At 47.1% G+C, this 22,153-nt stretch overlaps 1 protein-coding gene across 5 annotated transcripts in view; it reads left to right on the top strand.

Annotated features, from left to right (window-relative positions):
• ZDHHC3 (zinc finger DHHC-type palmitoyltransferase 3) overlaps nucleotides 1-21,740 on the top strand; it is a 36,633-nt gene extending 14,893 nt beyond the window's left edge. For 4 of the 5 annotated variants that reach the window (XM_061996257.1, XM_061996258.1, XM_061996260.1 and 1 more), the window contains exons 3-7: nucleotides 845-969; nucleotides 4,309-4,405; nucleotides 6,747-6,828; nucleotides 8,537-8,667; nucleotides 17,557-21,740. In XM_061996257.1, coding sequence (XP_061852241.1) covers nucleotides 845-969; nucleotides 4,309-4,405; nucleotides 6,747-6,828; nucleotides 8,537-8,667; nucleotides 17,557-17,799 — 678 coding nt within the window. In that variant the 3' untranslated portion in view covers nucleotides 17,800-21,740. Of the gene's footprint in view, nucleotides 1-844; nucleotides 970-4,308; nucleotides 4,406-6,746; nucleotides 6,829-8,536; nucleotides 8,668-11,221; nucleotides 12,888-17,556 lie in introns of those variants that run through there. The other variant, XM_061996262.1, reaches the window with a different exon arrangement.
• The last annotated feature ends 413 nt before the right edge of the window (nucleotides 21,741-22,153 follow it).

Here is a 22,153-nt window from a genome sequence, read left to right as displayed (position 1 = left end):
CTAAACAAAGTAGAGGAAGGAAGGTGAATTGAGGGGATGCAGCAACATCTGGCAGACAGAGACAGGGATGAAGGAAGCTGCCAGGACCTGGAGGATTAGGGGCATGTCTAGGATCAGAATGAAACAGAAAGCACTCCTGAGGCAAACAAGTAGAATTCTTAAGATAAATAAATGAACATCTGAATTTGTCAGAGCTGATAGCCTGGGTCATGCTTTTCAGGAACTGCTTCCTGTAGCCTCCTGCTAAAAACATCCTGAAGGTTTTGAGCTTTGCTGCATAGTAAAGAGAGAGAAAGTGAGTGGTAGCATTTCGTGGGTATTGGTCTTGGTAATTTTTGAATGGGTGTCATCCCTGTTGGAAGGTTTTAGTGCAAAAAGCCAAAGACTGCCCAAGAAAGCCTGATAGTACTGATTTAACGTGCAGTTCTCTCGTTGATGTGTACTATCGCTGTTTATTGCTGTTGGGATGATGTACAGATGTGGCATAAAGATTGTTCCATCAGAACATTACATCTCTGATTTTATTCCAGTATAAAAGCCTGACATCCACAGGGGTGCATTTGTGCTGGTGTACCTGCGCTGGTTTCATACAGCACATTTCATGACTTCTTTGTTTTGGGGGGAGGAAGAATTTGGAGAGGCTTTTTTGACCAAATTTATGGCCCTAGAAAGGCTGGAAACTTTTGAACTCAGGCTCCTGCAGCAGCAATGCATTACCTGTATAAAGGCACCTATTTTGAAGTGGAAATTGCAGAGCTAAGAATGTTTTACCCATTGTTCTTAGCACTTGTGATGTCCCCAGGTTAATCTTCTGGTATGTTTTGGTGTGTTTGTTTTTCTGCAGGGTGCTGTACCCAAAGGTAATGCCACAAAGGAGTTCATCGAGAGTTTACAGCTAAAGCCAGGACAGGTGGTTTACAAGTGCCCCAAGTGTTGTAGCATCAAACCTGACAGAGCACATCACTGCAGGTAAAGAATTTTCTGAGGACTGCTCTTGTTACCGAGACCTCAAGAATTATCCAGTGTGCCTTGATCTGAGTTGTTGTTGGGAGTCTGAGGCTGGTTACACTCAGAAGTTGGCATCCAGATTCTGTTGCCAATAGTGCAACGTTCAAGCTTCTCTGAAAAAACAAATCTCAGGCATTTTCTGACAGATTTTCATCTGTAGTAGGCTGGGGCCACTTCTTGCAAAGTGAGAAACACTTAAATTGAGTGCTGCCTTCACTCCAGAACTGGTGTTCAATAGGTTGTCACATAAGCATGACCTAGAGAGAGACATTAAATACCAGAATGCATAGAAATCCATAAAATGTGATGTCTCTCAAAAGGTCAGTGTCCTTTCCATTGCTGTTTTTGTTAACAAACCCATTTGTCTAACTGCAGATTCTATTTAGAAGTGGTATTTAAGTTAGAACTAAAGTTTGGATAGCTCTGTAGATGTTTGAAGAGTTCTGCTGTCCACACTTCTCTGGGTACTGTGGCTTTGGTTTGTGCTTTGGTCGGTAGGTCAATACGCCAACTGTTCTGTCATGTCCTTTCTTTTTCTGGTAGGATAACATTCCCTGAAGAGAGTAACTGGGAATGAGCTTTTTAATACTCAAGGCAGTGAGCAAAAAAAGAAAACCTATACTTCCTAAAGTTCCTTTCTGCTTATAAAGCAGGCAAATGTGCTTTCCAGTAAGCAGTTAATGAGTTTGCCCTGGTGTCCCTTCCTTACCTACTCACAAAACCCCATACATACTGAGGGAGCTGACTCCTGACGATTCGTGCAGGGACCTTGTGGGGAGGGGAATACGTGGTACTGAGCTGGAGAAACTTGTTCTGCTGTTTGCAGTTTTCATGTTTATTTTCAGAGCTTTTTTCTGCTTTTCTTGGGGTTTTTTTTATTACTTTAATCAAAATCAGGAGCTGGTTTTCAGCAGGAGCAAGATGATCATGCCTATCACTTATTAATGCTACTGTAAAATCCCCTCTGACGCTTCTTCAATTATGAATGAAACTTTGCATCTGAAATGCTGTCTTGCTGATGACTCACAGTGTAGGTAAATGAAAAAGGCTTCCTTGGCTAAACACAAAGCCTCATCTCCATGGTCCTTTTTTATATGCTTTAAGGTAACTTTTTATACATTAAGGTTTGAGAAGCTGGCCATCTGAGCACTGATGCTGTTGGGAATCTTTGGTCAAACGCTGGTTTTGTGGGGTAGAGGGGGATTTACTGGTCTTTCACACATCAAGGCTGTGCATATGCATCAGCAGGAGATACTGCCAACTGTATGCCTGAGGGACCAGGGTGGTTTTTTGATACATGTGCTGTTTTATGAGGCCCTTGTGCACAGCAATCTCCTGCCAGCATTTGGAAGTTGAGTGGTTAAGTTGGGGGAGAGTGTCTTGAGTATGGGCAATCCGTGCCTCCTGTAGTTTTTTGGTTTAGTTTCTGTGTTTCCTTTTCCACCAGCTAGCTTCCATTCTGCCTGTCACTCAGCTGCTTTTGGTACGTATGCGGGGAAGAAAACCTCTCCTCTCAACCTTAGCTGCCTCCTTCATGGAGGTTGTCTGTGACTTGGCTGCTTCAGGTGGTTCCCTCTGGGGAACTAGACGTAGGAGCAGTTGAAGGGGTTGCCCAGATGCTTCCCTGTTTGAGAGCCCAAGGGAAGCGTGTGCACGTCTGCATGCAGTAAATGAGACTCCAGGGAGGCATCCTCCTTCTTTACACCTTCCCCTTCCCATCCACCTTTTGGTTTTTAAATCAGTAATTGACACTTGTCATAGGAAGTCTGACGTTATCTGGCAGATAAATTGTTTTTACTGTGACAGCAGATTTGAGTCCCCTGTAGCTCAAAAATCGCTTCAAGCTGCTTATTCCAGCAGAACGAGGCTTTTCCTGTTCTCCCCTGCACCTGGGGCTGGCAGGTAAGAGGGTACCTGAGACAGCAGCTGCTGATTTGACCCCGTGCTGGGAGGCTGGGGGCTGCCTGACCAACCTTTCCTTTAGGATCAGGGCTGTAGCAGCTCATTTGTTTTGCAGGAAGGGCATGTGTCCTTGGGGATTACCCCCTCCCACTGTGCAGAGCGAGTGCCAGGCTGCTCGACGAAGAGGTTTTCTATTATTTATTCCTATGTGCTCATAAGCAAGTGTTTATGTTTTTGGTTGAGTTTCACTTCAGCATCTGAGTGTTGAAGTCTGGTGTTTGTATTAAGGTCAAACTAGGGTTTTTGTTTAACAGAAGGAAAATAAATTCAGGGGAGCCCTCGATTGTTTCTGTTTCAGTGCTGCCAGAATTGCTCTGGAATGGCCGTTTCCTTCCTGGGTCTATTGTTTGTTTGGTTTGGGGTTTAGTGTGTTCATATTTGATTTCTGTGCTTGGTTGTGCAATGTGGTATCAGGAGACTGCCTTTCTGTCCCCTGGCATATGAGAAAGCTCCAGAGAAAAAGACTTCCTTTATTATGTGAGCTGAAGCAGTTACTGACTAAGCAAGAGAATGATGTACAGGCAAAGTAATAATCTTTTAATTATTTGACTTCTAGCCACGGCGTGCGTGCTGGCAAGCGTTTGAACTTCGATTTTATCAGCCTGAGTTTGTGAAGTGCTTTAAGCATCTAGATTTACCTTGAATGTATATTGTGGTACTGTCTTTCTGACTGACTGCCACAACTGTTTCTTGCCAGTGTGTGGCTTACCTTGATGTCAAGAATCTTCTTCTGGTGCTTTATGGAATAGTTACAAGTGTTTTGGTTGGAAAAAACCTTTAAGATCATCGAGTCCAATCACTGCCAAGCCCACCACTAAACCATGTCCCTACATTTAAATCCCTTGATTTAAATCTCTGGGTTTTTTTTTTTTGCAAGTACCTGCTACCAGCTAATGTTGGCAAATGAACCTTACTCTGTTATTAACAACTCTGAAAAATATTGACATTCATCACTGCTTTTCATATCTCTCTGGTTTTTGCTTGGTTTTAATCTGTGGATGTTTTCACAGACCAAATAGGTTAAAGCTGAAGTGTGGTTTTTTTCCCTCTGCCTGAATGCATTGTTTAAACCATATTCTGGCAGAACCACTGATGTGAATGTTACACTAAGATGCCTTACTTGGCATTCATTGGGTTTTTTTTCCCAGTAGTGATTTGGTATTGTGTGGTTTGTTTTGAACAGACACAGCCAAGTGAGAAACTTGTGGTAACCAGTGGATGTATTTTAGGTTCAAATTTCACCTTTGATTCTTTTCATTTCTGTGTCCCCCAAACCCTTGGGAAATCTTGTGTCCCTGGAATGCAATGTGCTGTAAATAAAGACCTGTGTCCTTTCAGTGTTTGCAAGAGATGTATTCGGAAAATGGACCATCACTGCCCGTGGGTCAATAACTGTGTAGGAGAGAATAACCAGAAGTACTTTGTACTGTTTACAGTAAGTATTTTGGAAGTGATGTTTGAGGTGGTCTCAGTTTGGGTGGTCTGTTGAGGTGCTGAGTGTCTGTGTCAGGAGGTTGGGGCATCCCTTTTTTTGGTGGTACCTACCAACAGGACAAGAGGTGACGGGATGAAGCTGGAACACAAAAAGTTCCACTTAAACATAAGAAAAAACGATTTCCCTGTTGAGGTGAGGGAGCCCTGGCACAGGCTGCCCAGGGAGGGTGTGGAGGCTCATTCTCTAGAGGTCTTCAAACCCTCCTGGACACATTCTTGTGTGACCTGATCTAGGTGGGATCTGCTTCTGCAGAAGGGTTGGACTAGATGATGTCTTAAGGTCCTTTCCAACCCCTACCATTCTGTGATATAGGAGGCAGCCTTGCAGACTGCCTTCCTCTTCTTTATTCTTTCAGAACTTTACAGGGAGCTCTTTGCAGGCTTTTGTTTCACTGAGTAGGGAACACACACAACACAGCAACAGGGGAGGGAAAAAAAACATCACAATTGTCGGACTTTTGTGAGGTCTGTGTTAACAATTGTTCAGCACCTATTCCTTAATGCAAGTAGTTTGTTGTGGCAGGAGGCATCCTTTTACACTCTGCAGTAGCTGGTAGGGTCCCAGGCCGTATGTAGGGTTCCTGAATGTTGTGGTTGTATGAGTACCTGTGTGGGATCATATAATAAGGGCTGTTGCCACATCTTAAGCAAGGAGTGGGAAGTCTGCATCCCCTTTGGCAAGAATTATCCACCTTTTACTTGCAAGGGGGTTATTTTTGTACTTGAAAACCGAGGAGGTGTTTGGCTTTTTTATACTACCTCTGTGGCTTCGTGAGTAAGAGAAGGGGAGCACAGACTGGAACGCTGCGTATTTCTGGAAGGGTTGAAATGTGTTTCATCAAAGCGAGCTCCCGTGGGAGTAGCGTGAACGTTGCAAGGCTGAGTTTCAGTGATGCTCTGTTTTATTAATAAACCTTTTGAGACATCTGTAAGTCTGAGGAAGAATGTCCTCATGTTTCCAAGTAACAAGGGAGAGACTTTTGGGGTAAATGGAAGGGCTTATTTTGGTGTGGTTTGTTAGGAAGTGGGTTACAGACCAAAATGAGTCCCCGTTCCTTTCTTGAACAAAGGGTTTTTTTCACCCTGAGAAGTGAACCAGGTGTTTCAATCCTATCAAAAGGATTTCTGTTAAACTGCATCTACTTTCAAGGCTGTATGAAACACCTAATGTAGTTGAGACAAAAGAAGGGTTGCTGCTTTTGTTCTTGGTTAGTCTTGTTGAGACCTGAGGAGGTGAAAGAACAGGTGCTGGATGTGCAAGGCAAGACAAAATACTCCCTCCTTTTACTCCTTCCACAGGGGTTTCTTGTAACAAAATCATGGAATCTTAAAATGGTAGGGGTTGGAAAGGACCTTTAGAGATCATCCAGTCCAACCCCCCTGCCAGAGCAGGTCCCACCTAGATCAGGTCACACAGGAACGTGTCCAGGTGGGTCTTGAAGCCCTCCAAGGAAGGAGCCTCCACACCCTCCCTGGGCAGCCTGTGCCAGGGCTCCCTCACCTCAACAGGGAAACAGTTTTTTCTTATATTTAAATGGAACTTTTTGTGTTCCAGCTTCATCCAATTAACCTCACTCCTCACTGACCCTTGTCATCACCTGTAGGTTCAGGACAGCCATCTTTTTAGCCCTGTCTTGGTACATGGTAGTTTATGTGTAGCATTACGTGTAATTTAAAGCTTTTAGTTACAAAGCCTAAGACCTAATGTAAAATTAAGTACAAAGTATTAGAGCTTGAGAGGAACTTTCCATGCCAGTGTCTTCCTCAGGGAAAAATACTTACCAAAACAAAAAAAACCCAAACAATTTTTATGAAGCTCAGGCTGGCAAAATAGCTAAAGTGCATTTTGTGGTTAAAACAAATTAGCTGTCATTTCTCTGGGAAGCTGTAGTGCTCCAAAGGGCAAGGATGTCAGCTTTGAGAACATGATCCCTCGGTGTCAGAGTGTTGCTGTTCTCTAAAGGCTGCACTGTACCCAGCGGAGATCAGGACAGTGGGCTGTCTGGAAGACCAGGCTGGGGCACAGGAGGCTGGGGGTTTGTGTCCAGCTGGCTTTGAATGAAGCACTGTCCCTCCTGTTCGCTCAGAGCTGGTAGCAAGGGCAGAAGGAGTCTGTCTTGGCATTTACCAGCTTCAGGTTGCTTGTTTAGGGGGAGATGGGAGTGGTTTGGGGTGGGGTTTTTTTGAAGTCTTAATGCTTTGCTTTGTTTAAAGTGTTCAGAAGATCTATCATTTCGGTCTTCAATACAGCTGATACCCCTGTTACCTCCTCTGTTTTTCAGATGTATATAGCCCTGATTTCCCTGCATGCTCTAATCATGGTGGGATTTCACTTCTTGTATTGCTTTGAAGAAGACTGGACAAGTGAGTACTAACAAAATACCTCCTGAAAGTACCAGATTAGCCTATGAATGTGACTTTGTAACGTGGTTTGCTTGTAAGGCAATCCCTTTGATGCTGGTTTTGGAAGAGTGCTGTCAGGGCTGTGCTGTGCTATCTGTTGGGGCGTTTTTTATCATCAATCCTAGGAACTTTGTAATTCTTTCTGACCTGTTGCCATCTCTGTCCTAAAAAGCCCTGTTTCAATTTAAGCCTGATACTGCCTAGAGGGAAGCTGTGAGAGGTAAAGACACTTAGATAGTACGTGTGCAATAATCTGCTGTTGACATGAGCACAGCACTCACTTCCTGAATGCCAGCACAAGATGATAAGAATGTGTACGCGAATCGTTCTTGCAAGACTGCCAGGAAAACATACTAACTCAGATCCAAAAGTCTACCCTCTCAAGAACAAACAATTCCTTTCCCCCCTCAAAAAAATCCTCCTCAAACACCAACCCAAACAAACAGTCAAAAAACACATGCTCCCTCTCTCTCTCTGGAGCAGCCAATGAGTACATTTTCACAAAGCCCGTTGAGATGTGGTTTTAAAACCACAAACGGATATAGGGAGATCCTCTAGGTAAGGGTGAGTCAAACACCAAGCTGTCAGAGAATGTGTGTGCAGATGTATGTGCTGCTTGGGCATTTTTATGGTTTCATTTTTGTTGGCATCTCAGTTGTGCCATTCAGCTTTAGTGGTGGGGTTTAGTTGGTGGTGCTGCAGAGGAGGGATACGGTTACACGCATAAACTGGGTTTGACAAGGTTGTTCTGCAGCTCAGAACTTCATGAAACAGCTGCCAGTTGTCACTGAGAACATCTGGATTTGACTACAGTGGCCAGGGCTGTAGGGGCAGAATACATCAGAAGGCAGAGTTTCCTTTGTTTCCTTTCTCAGAGCCTGTAGCTGTGGGGGAAGCACTTTCCCACCTGCCCCAGGTTTAGCTGACAGAACAGAGCTGTTACGAGAGATGGATCTGTTGTTCCATCTGCTTGGATTTGTGCTTGTTAGCGTTACCCCCTCATTATGGTGGATCTGTTAGAGCCTAACATCTCATGAGAAAAACAGGCCTTTTTGGTGATACTCATTCTTGGATTGCAGAAAGATCTGGAGATATTCTGACATTTAGAACACTCAACTCTACAGGTTTTGCCTAATCACATTTTCCTTCCTTTCTTCCACTCCTCTCTTATAGTTACCTTCTCAGATTTTTTCAGCTCTTGCTTGAGTTTACCCTACAGATTGTGAGGAAAAGGAAGGTTTTGGCTTCATCTGCCCTGCTTTAGGTTATGATTTAGAGCAGTTACAAGTGGAAGCTTACTCTTTTTTTTTGTTGGTGCTACAGGAATAATTATCCTTGTGTCCTAACCATCAGCTTGTGCTCTCTAACAGACTTTATCACTGTGGAAAGTCTGTTAAGGTTTAAGAGAGAAGCTACAGGTGAAATGAAGTCCTAGGCAGTGTGCTGGGGAAACACTTGAGTGGAAAAGAAAATTGCATTCTTGAAGTGTTTTTCTGGCTTTGGTTTTGTAAACTTGTCCACTTCCCTCAAGGATATCAGAGCTTCCCTGTGTGCAGCTGTTTGAGAACAGTGATCATCCAATCCATTTTGAGTGTGCAAAACCCGTGGCCTCGCAGGTGCTTTGCAGCTGCTGCATTACCTGGTCTCTCCCCTTGTTTTGTCTTCACAGAGTGCAGTTCCTTCTCTCCTCCAACTACGGTGATTCTCCTCATTCTCTTGTGTTTCGAGGCTCTCCTGTTTCTCATCTTCACCTCGGTTATGTTTGGGACCCAAGTACACTCCATCTGCACTGACGAAACGGTGAGTGTCACACACATTCACTCCTTTCCCCCCCAGGCTATCACCAGTTATAGGAAAGGGCTACAAGTTTTTACCTCCTTGCATGGGGAGCCTGTGCCTGTGTACCCCTCAGGGAAAGATGCAGTATGGTTAAACTGGGTGCTGGATTGTGCTCCTTGAAGGATACTGTGAGAAGCAGTGCACACTGATGTGTTGCCTGGGATGCTGTGTTGACAGGATCTGTAATAAGGTAGGCCCTGGTAACTGGGGTTACTCTGGAGAGAGTATTTGTCCCTGTGGATTCAAGAACCTTTTAATGAAGTACTTTTACATTGGTATTGTCTGAAATTCTGCTGTGTGTCCCCTGGTGTCACTATTTACAGCTTAATGTGCCTGGAAAGCCGAGTAGGTGGGGAAGGGATCATATAGAAAGATAGATACACACACACAGAGTTCTTTCAGTCTAGAAGGTTTCCAGGTTTAGCTGCTTGTTAAACAGTCTAAAAATTCTTGCCAGAGAGGGAAAAGGAGTGGAGTAGAGATGGGTACAGCCTGCTGCAAAGCCACCGTGTCATCCCCAGTTCAGAGCTGGCGTAGCAGAGGCTACTTCACAGTGTTCCGTTTGCCCACTTGTGTGAGGCTGGAGCTGGTGACTCCTGGGGGTGTTCCCACACTTGTGAATACTGCTGGCCTTCACCAAGCATGCTCAGAGATCTCAATTCACTGGAGTGCTTGAGGAGAAGTGATGGTCTTAAAAGAGTGACAACTCTCTTCCTTCCCCTGCCTCCTCTAGCTGTCTGTCCCCTTCACTTGTTTGCCCATGGCCAGTTGAAGCTGAAGCAGGTGCTGTGGCTGGCATTATGGACTGTAAGAGCCCTTTGCTCCAGAGTATGGTTTTTGTTTTTTAATGCTTGGCTTCTGCAAGAGGCTGATGTTCACACTATGACTCTTCTGTGTTCAGAGCAAGACTTCTGCTGGGGAGAGCCCCAGGAAGAAGTACAGTGTCATACAGGACAGCAAGATCCTGCCAAGCTTATCGCTAAGTGTGCAAATGAGCAAATGCTGCCTGTGAAATCACCATCTGGATTTCTCAATCTCTGAAGCTTGTCAAGAATTTGTAGAGCTTCCTAGAGCTGGGCACTCAAATCCCTCAGATTGGGGTTTTTTTTCTTTCCCCTTCCTCTCAGATTCTTGGAACTCAGAGGTGTTAAAGGAACGGTGCCACAGTGTGAAGTAGAAGATGAAACACGGTCTCCCCCTGTTGGGTTGTGGGTCTTTGTTTTTGATTCCTGGTTTAACGTGTGCCACTGGGGATTTTGCTCTGTGGAACATCTCACCGTTGCTGTGTCTGGCAAGCAAGCTCTTCTGAGCAGAGGAATATTTCCAGGTGAAATGCTTCCTGGTGTGGTCTCATGCATCTCGTTTCAGAGATGGGGCTGTGTCTTGCTCTTTCTCAACCCCCTTTTCCAATCTGGGAGACCTCATTCCCCATCTCCTCTGCGCTGTCCCACCGGGGTGCTTCCTTTCTTCCTGAAGAGACCCAGAACCTCTAGAGGTGACATTTTTTTACTAGGAATCAGCACAACTCTTGCAGTTGCCCCGTGTTATGTTCTGCAGAGCTCCCTGTATCAGTAACCTGAGACACTCAGATGTGTTACAGCGCATTAATCCCTCGCACGGGAGAGACAGACGTACGTGGCGGTCAGGAGAAGCTGACCTTGCAGAAGAGCCTGAGTCAAAGAGGAGGTGGAGCTGCCTGCTGCACCCTTGGAAGAACAGTGCTCCCCACTGACTGCCCTTGCTCCTCTTGCCTCCTTAACAGCCAGGCACAACTTTCCTGGAAGACCAAATTCACTTTGTAGGTCTTAGACACAACACAGATAATCCTTTTGTTCCTAATGATCACTGGTGAATGTTTCAGCTGATTGCTTGATGGCTTATTTTTGTTTTCCCTCTAACCTTTACTAAACAGCACCATTGCTCTCAAGTCGGTGTCTCATTTAACCCTTTCTCCCTGCTGTCAGCCCGTGCATGTTTTGGCAGTGATTCTAATGAAACATGAAGAGGCACCGGGTAGACTCAGCTACACTGAGCCATGGGCACTTCCTGAACTTGCTTGGTGAATCTGGGAGCATTTATAAAGGTTATCTTTGGGTTTGTGGTCTTGGTTTTTTTTGTCTGCAAGCTTATAATGGTTCCCTCTAAAACTTTTTCCCACCTGGTTAGCACGTGATGCTTTCAGCCATTCAAACAGATGATTTTGGTTTGGTTTTAGGTGGTGGGGTGGTTTTTTTTCAATTGACATCAGAGGCAATTGGATGGCAGGTCTTAAAAGGTTTATGAAATATCTAGGCCTGAACAAAATGAAAGTGATTTGATTTCCAAGAAATGCTTTCTATCCTTTTGGCTGTAAAACAGTGAGAAGAAAAGGAAGGGCAGTACAGAGGCATTTTTGTTTTCTCGCTCCTCCTTTGGATAAGGGGGGAACTGAGAGCAGACCTTCCCCCCCCGCCCCCAAATCCAGAACTTCCAAAAGCTGAGTGTTTGACTGAAAATGTGATATTTCTGTTTTCAGGGAATAGAACAGTTGAAAAAGGAAGAGAGAAGATGGGCTAAAAAAACAAAATGGATGAACATGAAAGCAGTATTTGGCCATCCGTTCTCTATAGCATGGCTTAGCCCATTCGCAACACCAGACCAAGGAAAAGCAGACCCATACCAGTATGTGGTCTGAGGAATTCCTGACCAGCATTTCCACTAAAATAGAAACATATTACAGCACTACTGTTACCAATTTTCCATGAATGTTTGAAACAGAGAGCAAAACAAACTTGGGTTTTTTTAGTGTCTATCAAATGGCTGATCATTGCAGAGAAAAAAAAAGCCTCATCCTGTATCTCTGGCTGAAACTGCTGCTGCTTTTCTTTTGGATTTTGTTTCCCCTGGTTTGGTTTATTTTCTCCTCTGTTTTTTTTTAAGTCCTGTTAACTTTACTGGCCTTTTATTTCTCTCTGCTTCCTGTATGGCATTAACTAATGTGAAGGGGGATCCTCTTCCTCTGTTGTGACCCCACCTCTTCCGAGTAGATTTCTCGTGCTGTCTCCTGACTGTGATGAGCTCTGTGGAAGACGTTATGAGTGCCAACAGCCCTACACAGACACCTTTGGACATCCTGAAGGAGCACGGTGCTCTTTCATAGCTGAACTCCAACGGGGAAGCAGACACCTCACTTACCAAAAGGTGCGAGACAAGAAGGCAGCGCAGCAAGAGAGCCAGTTGACCTGGTGATTGCATACAGTACAAGTACTTAAACGTTGCCAACACCAATTCCCACCCCACCCTCCTGTCTTTTTTTTCCTTTCTCGTCCAACCACAGACCCGATTCCATCTTTCTGGCATGACTTTATCTGTTCCCTCCCTTGCGCGCAGGAAATCGTTGCCCTCGTAGGACAACTGTGGCTGATTGAGAAGCCTCTTTGGGTTATTAAATGCCTTACACTCACAGGAAAGAAAAGCAAAGGAAGACATCTAATTTTCAAGTGTTTAGAATAGCAAGAATCACCTTGTTTTGTGTCTAGTGGTGTGGGTAAACGACTCGTTAGAGCAGTGCCTGCTCTAACGGTGTTAATGTGCAAAAGCTGACAGGAGTGCCCAGGTTGCTGTAAAGAGTAACACTGATGGGATGTGTAGGTGCACCAGGCTGACTGGTTCTGTTTTCTTAGCATTGCCCTGCTTTAGAGCTTTGTAAATCTTTTCTGATGTTTATGCACATATGTGTGCAAACCACACACCTGTAGGAGCGTGTGAGTGTGGTTTAAGTTGTCTCTGGTCAGGAGCGTGTGTGTACTGTCATCAGCTGTGTGGTGATGAAAGTGGGAGGGACAGAAGGTGTTCCAAAACAGGGTAGAGCTAAACCATCCAGAACTGCAACTGACATCAGCTTGTGTTGAGGCAGGAGTTTTATTCTGGTTGTGGATCACAGCTCTAGGGGAGCTTGTCAGATGAAAACACAAATCAGCTGTGTCCATGACTGCCAAGGAATCTTTTCCTTTCCTTGGTTTAAAATGAAATGGTTTTTTGGTTGGGTTTTGTTTTTTGAAAATCATGTCTTTAGACTACTTCAAAGCCATGGGGGAAGGGAGGGAAATCAGGGAAGGAGAAGTTTAATGGATGTCTCGTTTTGGAAGTAACGTGAATGCTGCATCTTTTCAATCTGTCAATGCTTCCATATGGAAAACAAATGCAATAAAACTTTTCCAAAAACTTGGCGGCTGTTCTTTTCTTCTTTCTTTGCTTCAAACGCTGGGGGGAGGGGGAAAGAAAAAGTCTGTAATGGTTTTCTGAACTTTCACTTCTGTGTGCAAGCAGGCAGAACCACAGCAAGGTTAACCCTGTGCTTTCAGTTTAACGATGAGTTAATCAGTAATGTACTAATCTCTTAATTGTGTTTCGCCACTTGGAAGAGGCTGTTAGCAATGCCTCTGCTGTCAGAGAGGCTGAGGAAGGACTTCTCCCCTGAGAGGGGTGTGAAGCATTGGAATGGGCTGCCCATGGATGTGGTGGAGTCCCCATCCCTGGTGATATTTAAAAGAGGTGTAGATGAGGCGCTGATCATCTTGAAAGTCTTTTCCAGCCCAAAATGATTCTGTGTAAGCAGGTTGTTTGTGCTGTCCTCCTCCCTGTGGGTTAGGTCATCAGGAGCAGGTTGTGATCTCTGCTGCAGGGAGGAGGGGGAGATGCTGCTAAGGAAACATGGCCTTTGCATCTGCGCCTCCTTAGGGAAAAAGAAGAGCTTGGGTTTTGGTTTTGTAGTGCAGAAAGCTGTTGTAAATAAATACTTCACTCTGATTTTGAGATGCAGTGATGTTTTCCATCAATAAGTGCTCTCAGCTCAATAGTTAAAGGCTGGATCTTTGGCCAGGATCAGCTCAGCTGGTGAGACAATTGCAGGTGGGAACCTGGAACTAGTAGACAATCCATCCCTAAAGCTGTTCTGACGCAACATGAGGTGTATTGAGGGGGCAGGCTTTAGTCACTGAGGCAATGAACAAACAAATGCATCTCTTGGCATTTTGGCCACCGTGGAAAAAAACCTGTGTAGTCACTGCAGTGTGGGTTTATTTCTTGTTTTAAACAAATGCAAATTGTTAAGCAGCATTGCATGGAACTGATGCTTTTGGTCAAGCTTTTGGGTTGGTTTCAAGCAAGGCATCATCATCACAGCTTGCAGAAACGCCTGCTGGTACCTGTCCTGTGTTTCAGTGGCACTGTCTGACTCGCTGGTGCCATTTAGTGCAGGTTGGATGATGCTGGCTGAGAGTCATTGTTCATGTGAGATAGGCAGACGTGGCACTTTGCTCCTGGAAAGTGTTTTCTCGGGCGGGACTACCTGATTTCAGGTGCCAGTTCTGGTTTCAGCACAGCCAGGAGAAATGGAAGGAGAAATGGAAGGGCAAACTCAGTGGGAGGCAGGGTACTTCTCCTTTTTGAAGTGGTGCTCTGAGCAGAAATGAGTTTGAGGAGCTGCTGTAAGGGAGAGGCTGCCTTAGTCATCCTGTCTGATAGCATCCCATCTCTCCCCTTGAGTGCACAGCAATTGTTACAATGCTTGCCTCTTCCTTCACTCTTGCCTTTGGGACTTTAAAAGTGTGTGAAATTAGTGCCTGCTTTCTAACATGCCAGAGCTGTCCTGTAGATTGCCTCTGGGTTGGGCCACACAGCCCAGCATCCTCCTCTGAGCCTGTGCAGGAGCAGATCCTGAGGGCGATAGTGGGAGAACTGGGGTGTCTCTGACAGGTCAACCCCATCTTACTGCCTGTGCTTCCAGCAGTGCATCTCTTACTGACATGGGAGTGCTCAGCATTTTGTATTTCTCTCTCTCTGTGTTCTTTTTTCAGCATTTGTTCAGAGTGATGTAACTCAGAGTGATGTGTTTTGAGCACTTGTAGAAGTGAAACGGCCGTGCTGTGAGAAAGAGAGATCAGCCCTTGGTTTAATTTCAAATACCAAATTCCCTTTGTAACATCATGGAGAGAGATTCAGGGGTTTAGTTTGAAACAAAAAGCTCTCTTTGTAAAATAGTGGTGAGAGATTTGGGGGAAACATGGGGTGTTATGGAAAAGCTTCCTCAAACACCAGTGAAATGCCTTCAACAGTTGTGTGTTCCTTTCACACACCCCCTTACCTATTCCTTAAAGCACAACCTCATGCCCTACTGACCACAGGGCAGGTGGCCAAAATTAGACCAGGATGCAATTTTTAACACTTCCAGTTGTTTCCAATATGTTGCCTGAAGGGATTAGTGAGGTTGGGCTGGGAGAGAGAAAGTAATGCCCCTGTCTGCTCTGATTCACCGCTCCCTAAGCTGGTATTAGTGCAGCCTCAGCCTGACCTTGCTTTTGCTGCCTTGGCTAGCAGAGACTGTTCAGAGCAGGTGAACGACAGTTTTTGGGGCAGGGAAGAGAGAGCTTGCTGCCCACAAGTGGTGAAGGTGCTGGAGCTATGAGATTACACCAAAATTTGAGCAGCATCAGGCTTGTGTCAGAAATAGTGTGATCAGCAGGACCAGGGCAAAGATTGTCCCCTTGTGCTTGGTGCTGGTGAGGCTGCACCTTGAACACTGTTCAGTTCTGGGCTCCTCATTACATGAAGGGCATTGAGGTGCTGGAGTGTGTCCAGAGATGGGCAGTGAAGCTGGTGAAGGGTCTGGAGCACAGGTCTGATGGGGAGCAGCTCAGGAAGAAGAGGCTGAGGGGGGGCAACATTGCTCTACAATTCCCTGAAAGGAGGTTGCAGTGAGGTGGGGATCAGTCTCTTCTCCCATGTAACAAGTGATAGGACAAGAGGAAACAGCCTCAAGTTACGCCAGGGAAGGTTTGGACTGGAAATTAGGCAGAACTTTTTCCCTGACAGGGTTGTCAGATGCTGTCCCAGGCTGCCCAGGGAGGTGGTGGAGTCCCCATCCCTGGAGATAGAAGACCCATAGCTGAGGTGCTGAGGGCCATGGGTTAGTGATGGGCTTGGCAATGTCAGGTTAGGGGTTGGACTCAATGATCTTAAAGGTCTTTTCCAACCAAAGTGGTTCTATAATTCTGAGATCCCTACTCCCAGCTACATGGCAGAGTGGATTGAGATGGATCACACACATGGCAGAGGACAGAGTTAAAGCTTGTGCTGCTGGGGAAGGGTTTTAAATGCTTGGTGTCTGTTTCTCCTCCTGCTCTGTGCTTCTTGTTTTCCTTCCTTTCTAGATACTCACACAATCGATGCTGCAGCCACGGGGCCGGCTTGTTACTAACGCGTTAGAAACCTCTGCAGTTGGCTGAGGAAAAGAAAGGTCTCTGCTTTGTTAAGCTGCAAAGGCATCAGCCTCCTGGGCTGCAGGGTGCTGGAACCAAAGTGTCCTGGAGGAATAGCACATGGTAGTGATAAAATGCTTTGCTGAGGCTCTGCTTTGCTCCCAGCTTGCCCAGTGGGGAGGTGAGGACAGGCACCGGCCACAGCAGCACCAGAGACTCACATCCCAAGCAACCAGAGTGTTTTATGAGCCTTTATGAGCCTGGGAGCAGAGCAAAGGGCCATGTGCCTGTGCTGAGCCTTGCAAGATGCACATTTTGTCCTTTGAGCCTCCAGTTCTTCCCAGAATTGCAGCCCTGAAGGCTTCCCTCTTGGTGCTGAGGCATTTCTGCAAATCCACTGCTGGATTTCTCCCAAGGCAGCGTGAGAAACGGAGCGTGACTGAAGCTCACAAAAGCTTTGCACACAACTCTTTGGTTGATGCTGTGTTTCCTCCTGGGCCTGCTCATGCTGCCTCCTTGTTATTGCAAGAACCAAACTGCTGCTGTGTTCAAACGCTGCGTTGTTTGTGAGGCTTTCAGTGTGTGCAGCTGTGGTGGTGCTGAGCTGTATTTGTTCCCCTCTCCTCCCCTTGCTGAGCTTTGAGATGCCTCGTGGGTTGTTAGAGAAAACCTACAGAACTGAAGTGTGGCAAGTGCTCTTTTAAGTGGTTGTGGCTGAGTTTGCTCATTTTCCCTTTCCTTGAGTGTCTCAAGGCTTGGATCCAGCATTCTCGCCTGTCTAAGAACAGAGTTTCCACGTGGTCTCTTGTGTGTGGCCGTGAGCACGTCACGTGCAGCTGCAGATCTGATTCCTCTCTTACGTGATACAGAAGATGGGCACGGAAGTGTTGTGCCCTATTTCACACAGCAAGAGCCTTAAAACACAAACAACTTCTCTGATCTTTTATTTCTACCATCAAAAAAAAAATAGAGACACTGTCCAGATGTGATGGATCTGTTATTTAAGTGCAATTGGAATGTTTCAAAGTGGTGTTCTCGGAGGGAGAATGAATCCCAGCATTGACTGGCCAAGGCTCTGGTTCCATTGTGAAGCCTCCTCTTCCACCCATACAGATTCCTTCACCTCCCAGCGGGCATCTGGCTTGTGTTGTGGTTTGTCTTTGAGCAATTTGTTAAGTGGAAATTGTGTTCTTAAATACTTGCTCTTAACTGGCACGGGGTAAGCTTGTTCTTAGCTTCAAGTGATGAGCCTGGCTCTGTGTGGCTGTGCTAAATTCCTGAGCACTGGGGAAAAAAGTTGCAGTATTTTGCCTGAAATGCTGTAAAAATGAGGTGATTTTTTTTTTTGCAGTGGGAGAAGAGGCCCATGTTTCCAAAAGGAATGGCTTTCAACAGCAATAAATCACCGAGATTCAAGTTGTCCGTGGATCTGGCCTTGGTTGAGGGGTTTGTTGTTAAATCTGGGGAGGGAGGACTCTCAGTGAGGCAGGACTGAGGCTGATTTCCTTGTTAACTTAGATGTGAGTGAGATCCTGGCTACAGATGGGCAGTTGGTGCCCAAATACACCTGCTTATAAACGTGAGACCACCCACAACTCTTCTCTTCTTGCAGGGTATCGAACGTCTTAAAAACCAGAAGCCAACGTGGGAGAAGACGAGCGGCTGGGCAGGGATGAAGCTGGCGTTCGGTGGTGCCTTCTCCTTGGCTTGGTTTAACCCTTTCTCCAACATGAACTGCCAGAAGCCAGCACCTGCTGACACAGTGGCAGCAGCTCCTGCCTCTGCAATAATGACCCAGGAGGAAATCGAGCGGTTTCTCGCTCGAGACGTCGCCGTCCAAGTGTTACCTGAATAAGGGCAAGCGGCCCCCGCTGTGTCAGGAGCAGCTTTCAGGGTGCTTGGGTTGGGTTGTTTTAATAACTGCTCGTGCTGGAGGTTTGAGGGGTTGTGTTCTTAACGTCCTGGAGGTGCATTAAAGAAAAATGAAGGGGTGTTTTATGTGGAAACAGGGCACAGCAGTGGCAGAAGCAGTGCAGATCTCCAGAGGAAGCTTTAGAAGGGATGAGCTGCTTAAGCTCCTTTCCAGACCTGCACCGACTGCTTTGTTTACTTGGCCTTTAAGGGAAGTGTTTAGTTGTGAGATAGATTGAGCCCAGCTCCCAGAAGTGTGCAGTCCTGAGGAGTCTGATCCTTTCTTTCTGTCCTTACAGCCTTTTGGAGGGCTGAATGACAAGCCCTATGCAGGGGCTGGATTAGCCCAGCTCTAAAGGTGTGCTTGGAGAAACGCATCGGTTTGAGCTCATCCCATGGATGCTGCTGCCTTGGGGTTAGGGAAGCTGCTGGTGCTCAGTGGTGAGATATGCACGTGGGAGATGGGGGAGCTCGCTCTGGGTGCCATTCCTTTGGGCTCTGAAATATCTCCAGGGGTAAATTTTAACCCTCTGTGCTCGTGGGAGTGCCCAGGAGTGGTGGCATTCATCTGAGCGCTGTCAGAGCTGGTGGTGCCACGAGCAGGCAAATATTGTCCAGGTTGGTAAGCTACTGGTGGGGGGAAGCCTTCTCCCCAGGTCTGTGGTTCATTAGGATGTGTGGAGCAGGAGCTTCCTGACCAAACTCTGCAGCCCAGAAAGCAGGCAGCTGGTCTAGGCCAGGCATCAGGGCTATTTCTGCAGACAAAGAAGAGATGAGGACACGAGCACCCTGCTGATGGAGGTACTGGCTCTCTCAATTTCACTTGTCTCATTGAGCCATCTCTGTTTTTGTGATAGCTGGAGTTAGTTGAGAATGAACATTGCCTCTTAATCTTGCTGGGGTTTGACATTGTCCTGTAAGTGCTTACCATTAGGCAGGGTTTCCTTACAGTAACTTTGCAGCCAGCTCCTGGTGAGAGCTGGGGAACCCAGAGGAGGAACAGGCATCTCTGAGGGAAGGCAGCAAAGTCGTGCAGAGGCAATGCCAAACCCCGTGTTCAAATATGCCACAAGCTCTTGGTGTGCTCCAGGCCCTAGGGTAGTTTCAGTGTAGACTATTTTACAGTCCTTTTCTCCTGTCGTCTTAGCTGAATTGACATCATTTTTTGCAGGATGTTAAAGATGTAGCCCTGTTTCTCCCTCCACAGGACATGCTTACCTTTATCTCCCTCTCCCCTGTAGCAAAGACCAAAGATGATTGCTCCCTCTGGAAGGGGAGAGAGAGGAGCTTGGGGAATGGAAGCATGGTGTTGTGTGAAGTCTGTTGTTGTTTACAGAAGTGATACCAAATGGAATTTGTGCAAGATGTTTTTGCTTTTCCCCACAGAAAACAAAGGCATCTTAAAATGTATTAATGGTGTGACATTCAGGGCTGCTGTGGAGAGATGAGACTCTCTCCTGGATGTGTCCTCTGCCACAGCAGTCCTTTCTTCTGGCAAAGGGACTAGGAGCAAAGGGAGTGCCGTGACTGACCAGGAGCTCTGGACAGGCTGCATGGCTGGGACAAGGCCAGTGCCATGGGTTTCAATGAGGCCAAGTGCTGGGTCCTGCCCTTGGGCCACAGCAACCCCCAGCAGCGCTACAGGCCTGGGGAGGAGTGGCTGGAGAGCTGCCTGGCACAGAGGGGCCTGGCAGTGCTGGGTGACAGCAGCTGAACAGGAGCCAGCAGCGTGCCCAGGTGGCCAAGAAGGTCAAGGGCATCCTGGCCTGGATCAGGAACAGCGTTGTCAGCAGGAACAGGGAGGTGATCATTCCCCTGTGCTCGGCTTCGGTGAGGTCACACACTGAGTACTGTGTCCAGTTTTGGGCCCTCTCATGGAGGTGCTGGAGAGGATCCAGAGGCTGAGCTACCAAGCTAGGAAGGGGTTTGGAGCATGTTTCAGATGAGGAACAGCTGAGGGCTCTGGGGCTGTTCAGCCTGGAGAAAAGGCAGCTCAGGGGAGACCTTCTTGCTCTCTACAGCTACCTGAAAGGAGGCTGTAGTGAGGTGGGGGTTTGTCTGTTCTCCCTAGTGACAAGCAATAGAACAAGAGGAAACAGCCTTAAGTTGCACCAGGGGAGGTTCAGGCTGGATGTGAGGAGGAATTTCTTTCCTGACAGGGTTGTCAGGCATTGGAACAGCTGCCCAGGGAGGTGCTGGAGTCACTGTCCCTGGAAGGGTTTCAGAGCCGGGTGGATGTTGCACTGAGGGAAATGGTCTAGTGGTTGGTAGGGCTGGGACAAAGGCTGGACTTGATCTCAAAGGTCTCTTCCAGCTGAAATCATTCCATGATTCTATGACTGTTGGGAGCACAACTTGGCTCAAACACAGGGGCTGTTTCCAAACAGTCATCCCGTCCCCTGTGTATTCTGCATGTGTCCTCTTTGTCAGTGAAACATAGATCTGGGGAGAAAACACCTCAAACCATTAGGAACTGTGTATTTATAAAAACATTTTAGGTAAACACCCTGCATTTAGGAAGCATTGAGGTGACCTCTCGTGCCATTTGGACATAAGGCCTGGCATGTCTTTGCAACGTGCAGCAGTGTGATAGTGAGGGAAGAAGCTGTCTTGTACACCAGCCTGTGTTCCTTTCTGTCAGTGTCTCACAGGAAAGAGCCATCGGGGACATGCACAGATCTATAAGGGATTTCCTGTAGGGAGCAATAGGGATGTTGAAGGAGGAAGAGTGCCCTTTTTAGCTCATGCTTTCTAGATTTGGCTTGCTGCTCAGCCTCTGCATCCAGTGAACGTGCCTGCAGGTGCTGTGTCTGCAGAGGAATGGTGCTACAGGGTCCTGGGGGAGAAACTAGTTAATGTCTGAAAATCACCTTGAGGCAGGCTCATGGAGGCGTTGGCTTGGCAGAGACTCCCTTGTTTTGGTGATGCTTCTCAGGATGCAGACCCCAAAGCCTCTTGCTTTGGGTAGGCACAGACAGGAGCAGCATATCTCCTCCTTCCCTCTCAAACCCAGTTTACCTCAGCACAAGGGCAGGTGTCCTTCGCTTCTGTTTCCCACCTCTCCCCTGGTTCTTCAGGTACTGGAACTTAGGGGTTGGTTTGGGTTTGGTTTGGTTGTGTAATAGCTAAACTGAAAAGGCTGCATGCAGAGGAGAGTGGGAGCCAGAACAGCTGCCTCCCCTCCTCTCTCAGCACAGTTCTGCTCTGAGAGATGGGGACATGTCCCTGTGCCTTTCACAGAGCTGAGGGCAGCCAGCCCAAGCCCCAGCTCTGGTGCCCCCCAGCACCTGGTGGGGTGACTCACCCCACCTCCAAAGTCCTGGTACCCCTCAGCATGTCTCCTCTCTGTTTTAGTACAGTGTGGCAACCATCAGAAATGGCAGGAGACTCCATGAGATGGAAACACCCCAGTTTTACCCACAGCTTTAGTGTAAGCTGCTTTCCTTAATGACTGCCTGGCAGCTCGAGGCCAAACGTGATTTCTGTGAAATTGAAGCCAGACCCACCATTGTCCTTCCCTCTGCACCCTCCTTGCCCCTTGTTAAACTGTGCCTTCCCCTTCAGGCCCTGGTGCCGTGGGGAAGGGGCTGCTGGGGAGCATGCTGGTGCTGATGGCACAAGCATGAGGGGGGCCAGGAGGGTGCTCCCCGGGCTCTGCTCAGAGCAGATCCCCATGGCTGCCCCAGCCTTCTGTGTTGAGATGTGATGGGCAGGCTTGTGGCAGATATGGAAAGTGTTTCTGTACTTCATACCCCATGTGTCCTACAGCAGGTTTTCTATGCAAGTCAAGAATTCAGCTCTCTTGAGAGCAGATGGATTTCACCGTCCATAACTCCTTTCTGTGCCTCTGCTCGCTACTGTACTCATTAAAGGACTAATACTTCATCTGCTGGCTCCTGGGACTGTGGCTGGTACAGCTCCAGCTCTACACTGCCAACAAGGTTCTGCCTGTAATCCAGTAGTGTTCAGGGTGGAAGGGGAAGCACAGAAGTGGGTACATCTTCCAAAAATGCCTGAAAACCCCCAAAGGACCTTGGGTGACAGAGGCAGAAGGTGTATGACAAATGGTGCTGGAGGAGACTGGGCCAGGTTTGCTCTTTTTGTTGTCTGAAGATAGAAAAAGGTGCATGTCAGTACATTCCCCAGCTGGGAGGGAGAGGGAATTGTGCATTGCTTAAAGTGTTTCTTGAGCCTGTGGTGAAGTGAGCTGCCTAGGTGGTGTCCCATGCAGGACCACAGCAGTGCCAGTGGCTGCAAACCCTCCCTCTTCCCCCCAGGCTCACACCTTCGGGAGCTCT

Source organism: Colius striatus, chromosome 5, assembly GCF_028858725.1.
Source record: "Colius striatus isolate bColStr4 chromosome 5, bColStr4.1.hap1, whole genome shotgun sequence".
NCBI lineage: Eukaryota > Metazoa > Chordata > Aves > Coliiformes > Coliidae > Colius > Colius striatus.
Note: the sequence above shows the minus strand (reverse complement) of the source record. Positions and strands in the feature narration are given on the sequence as shown.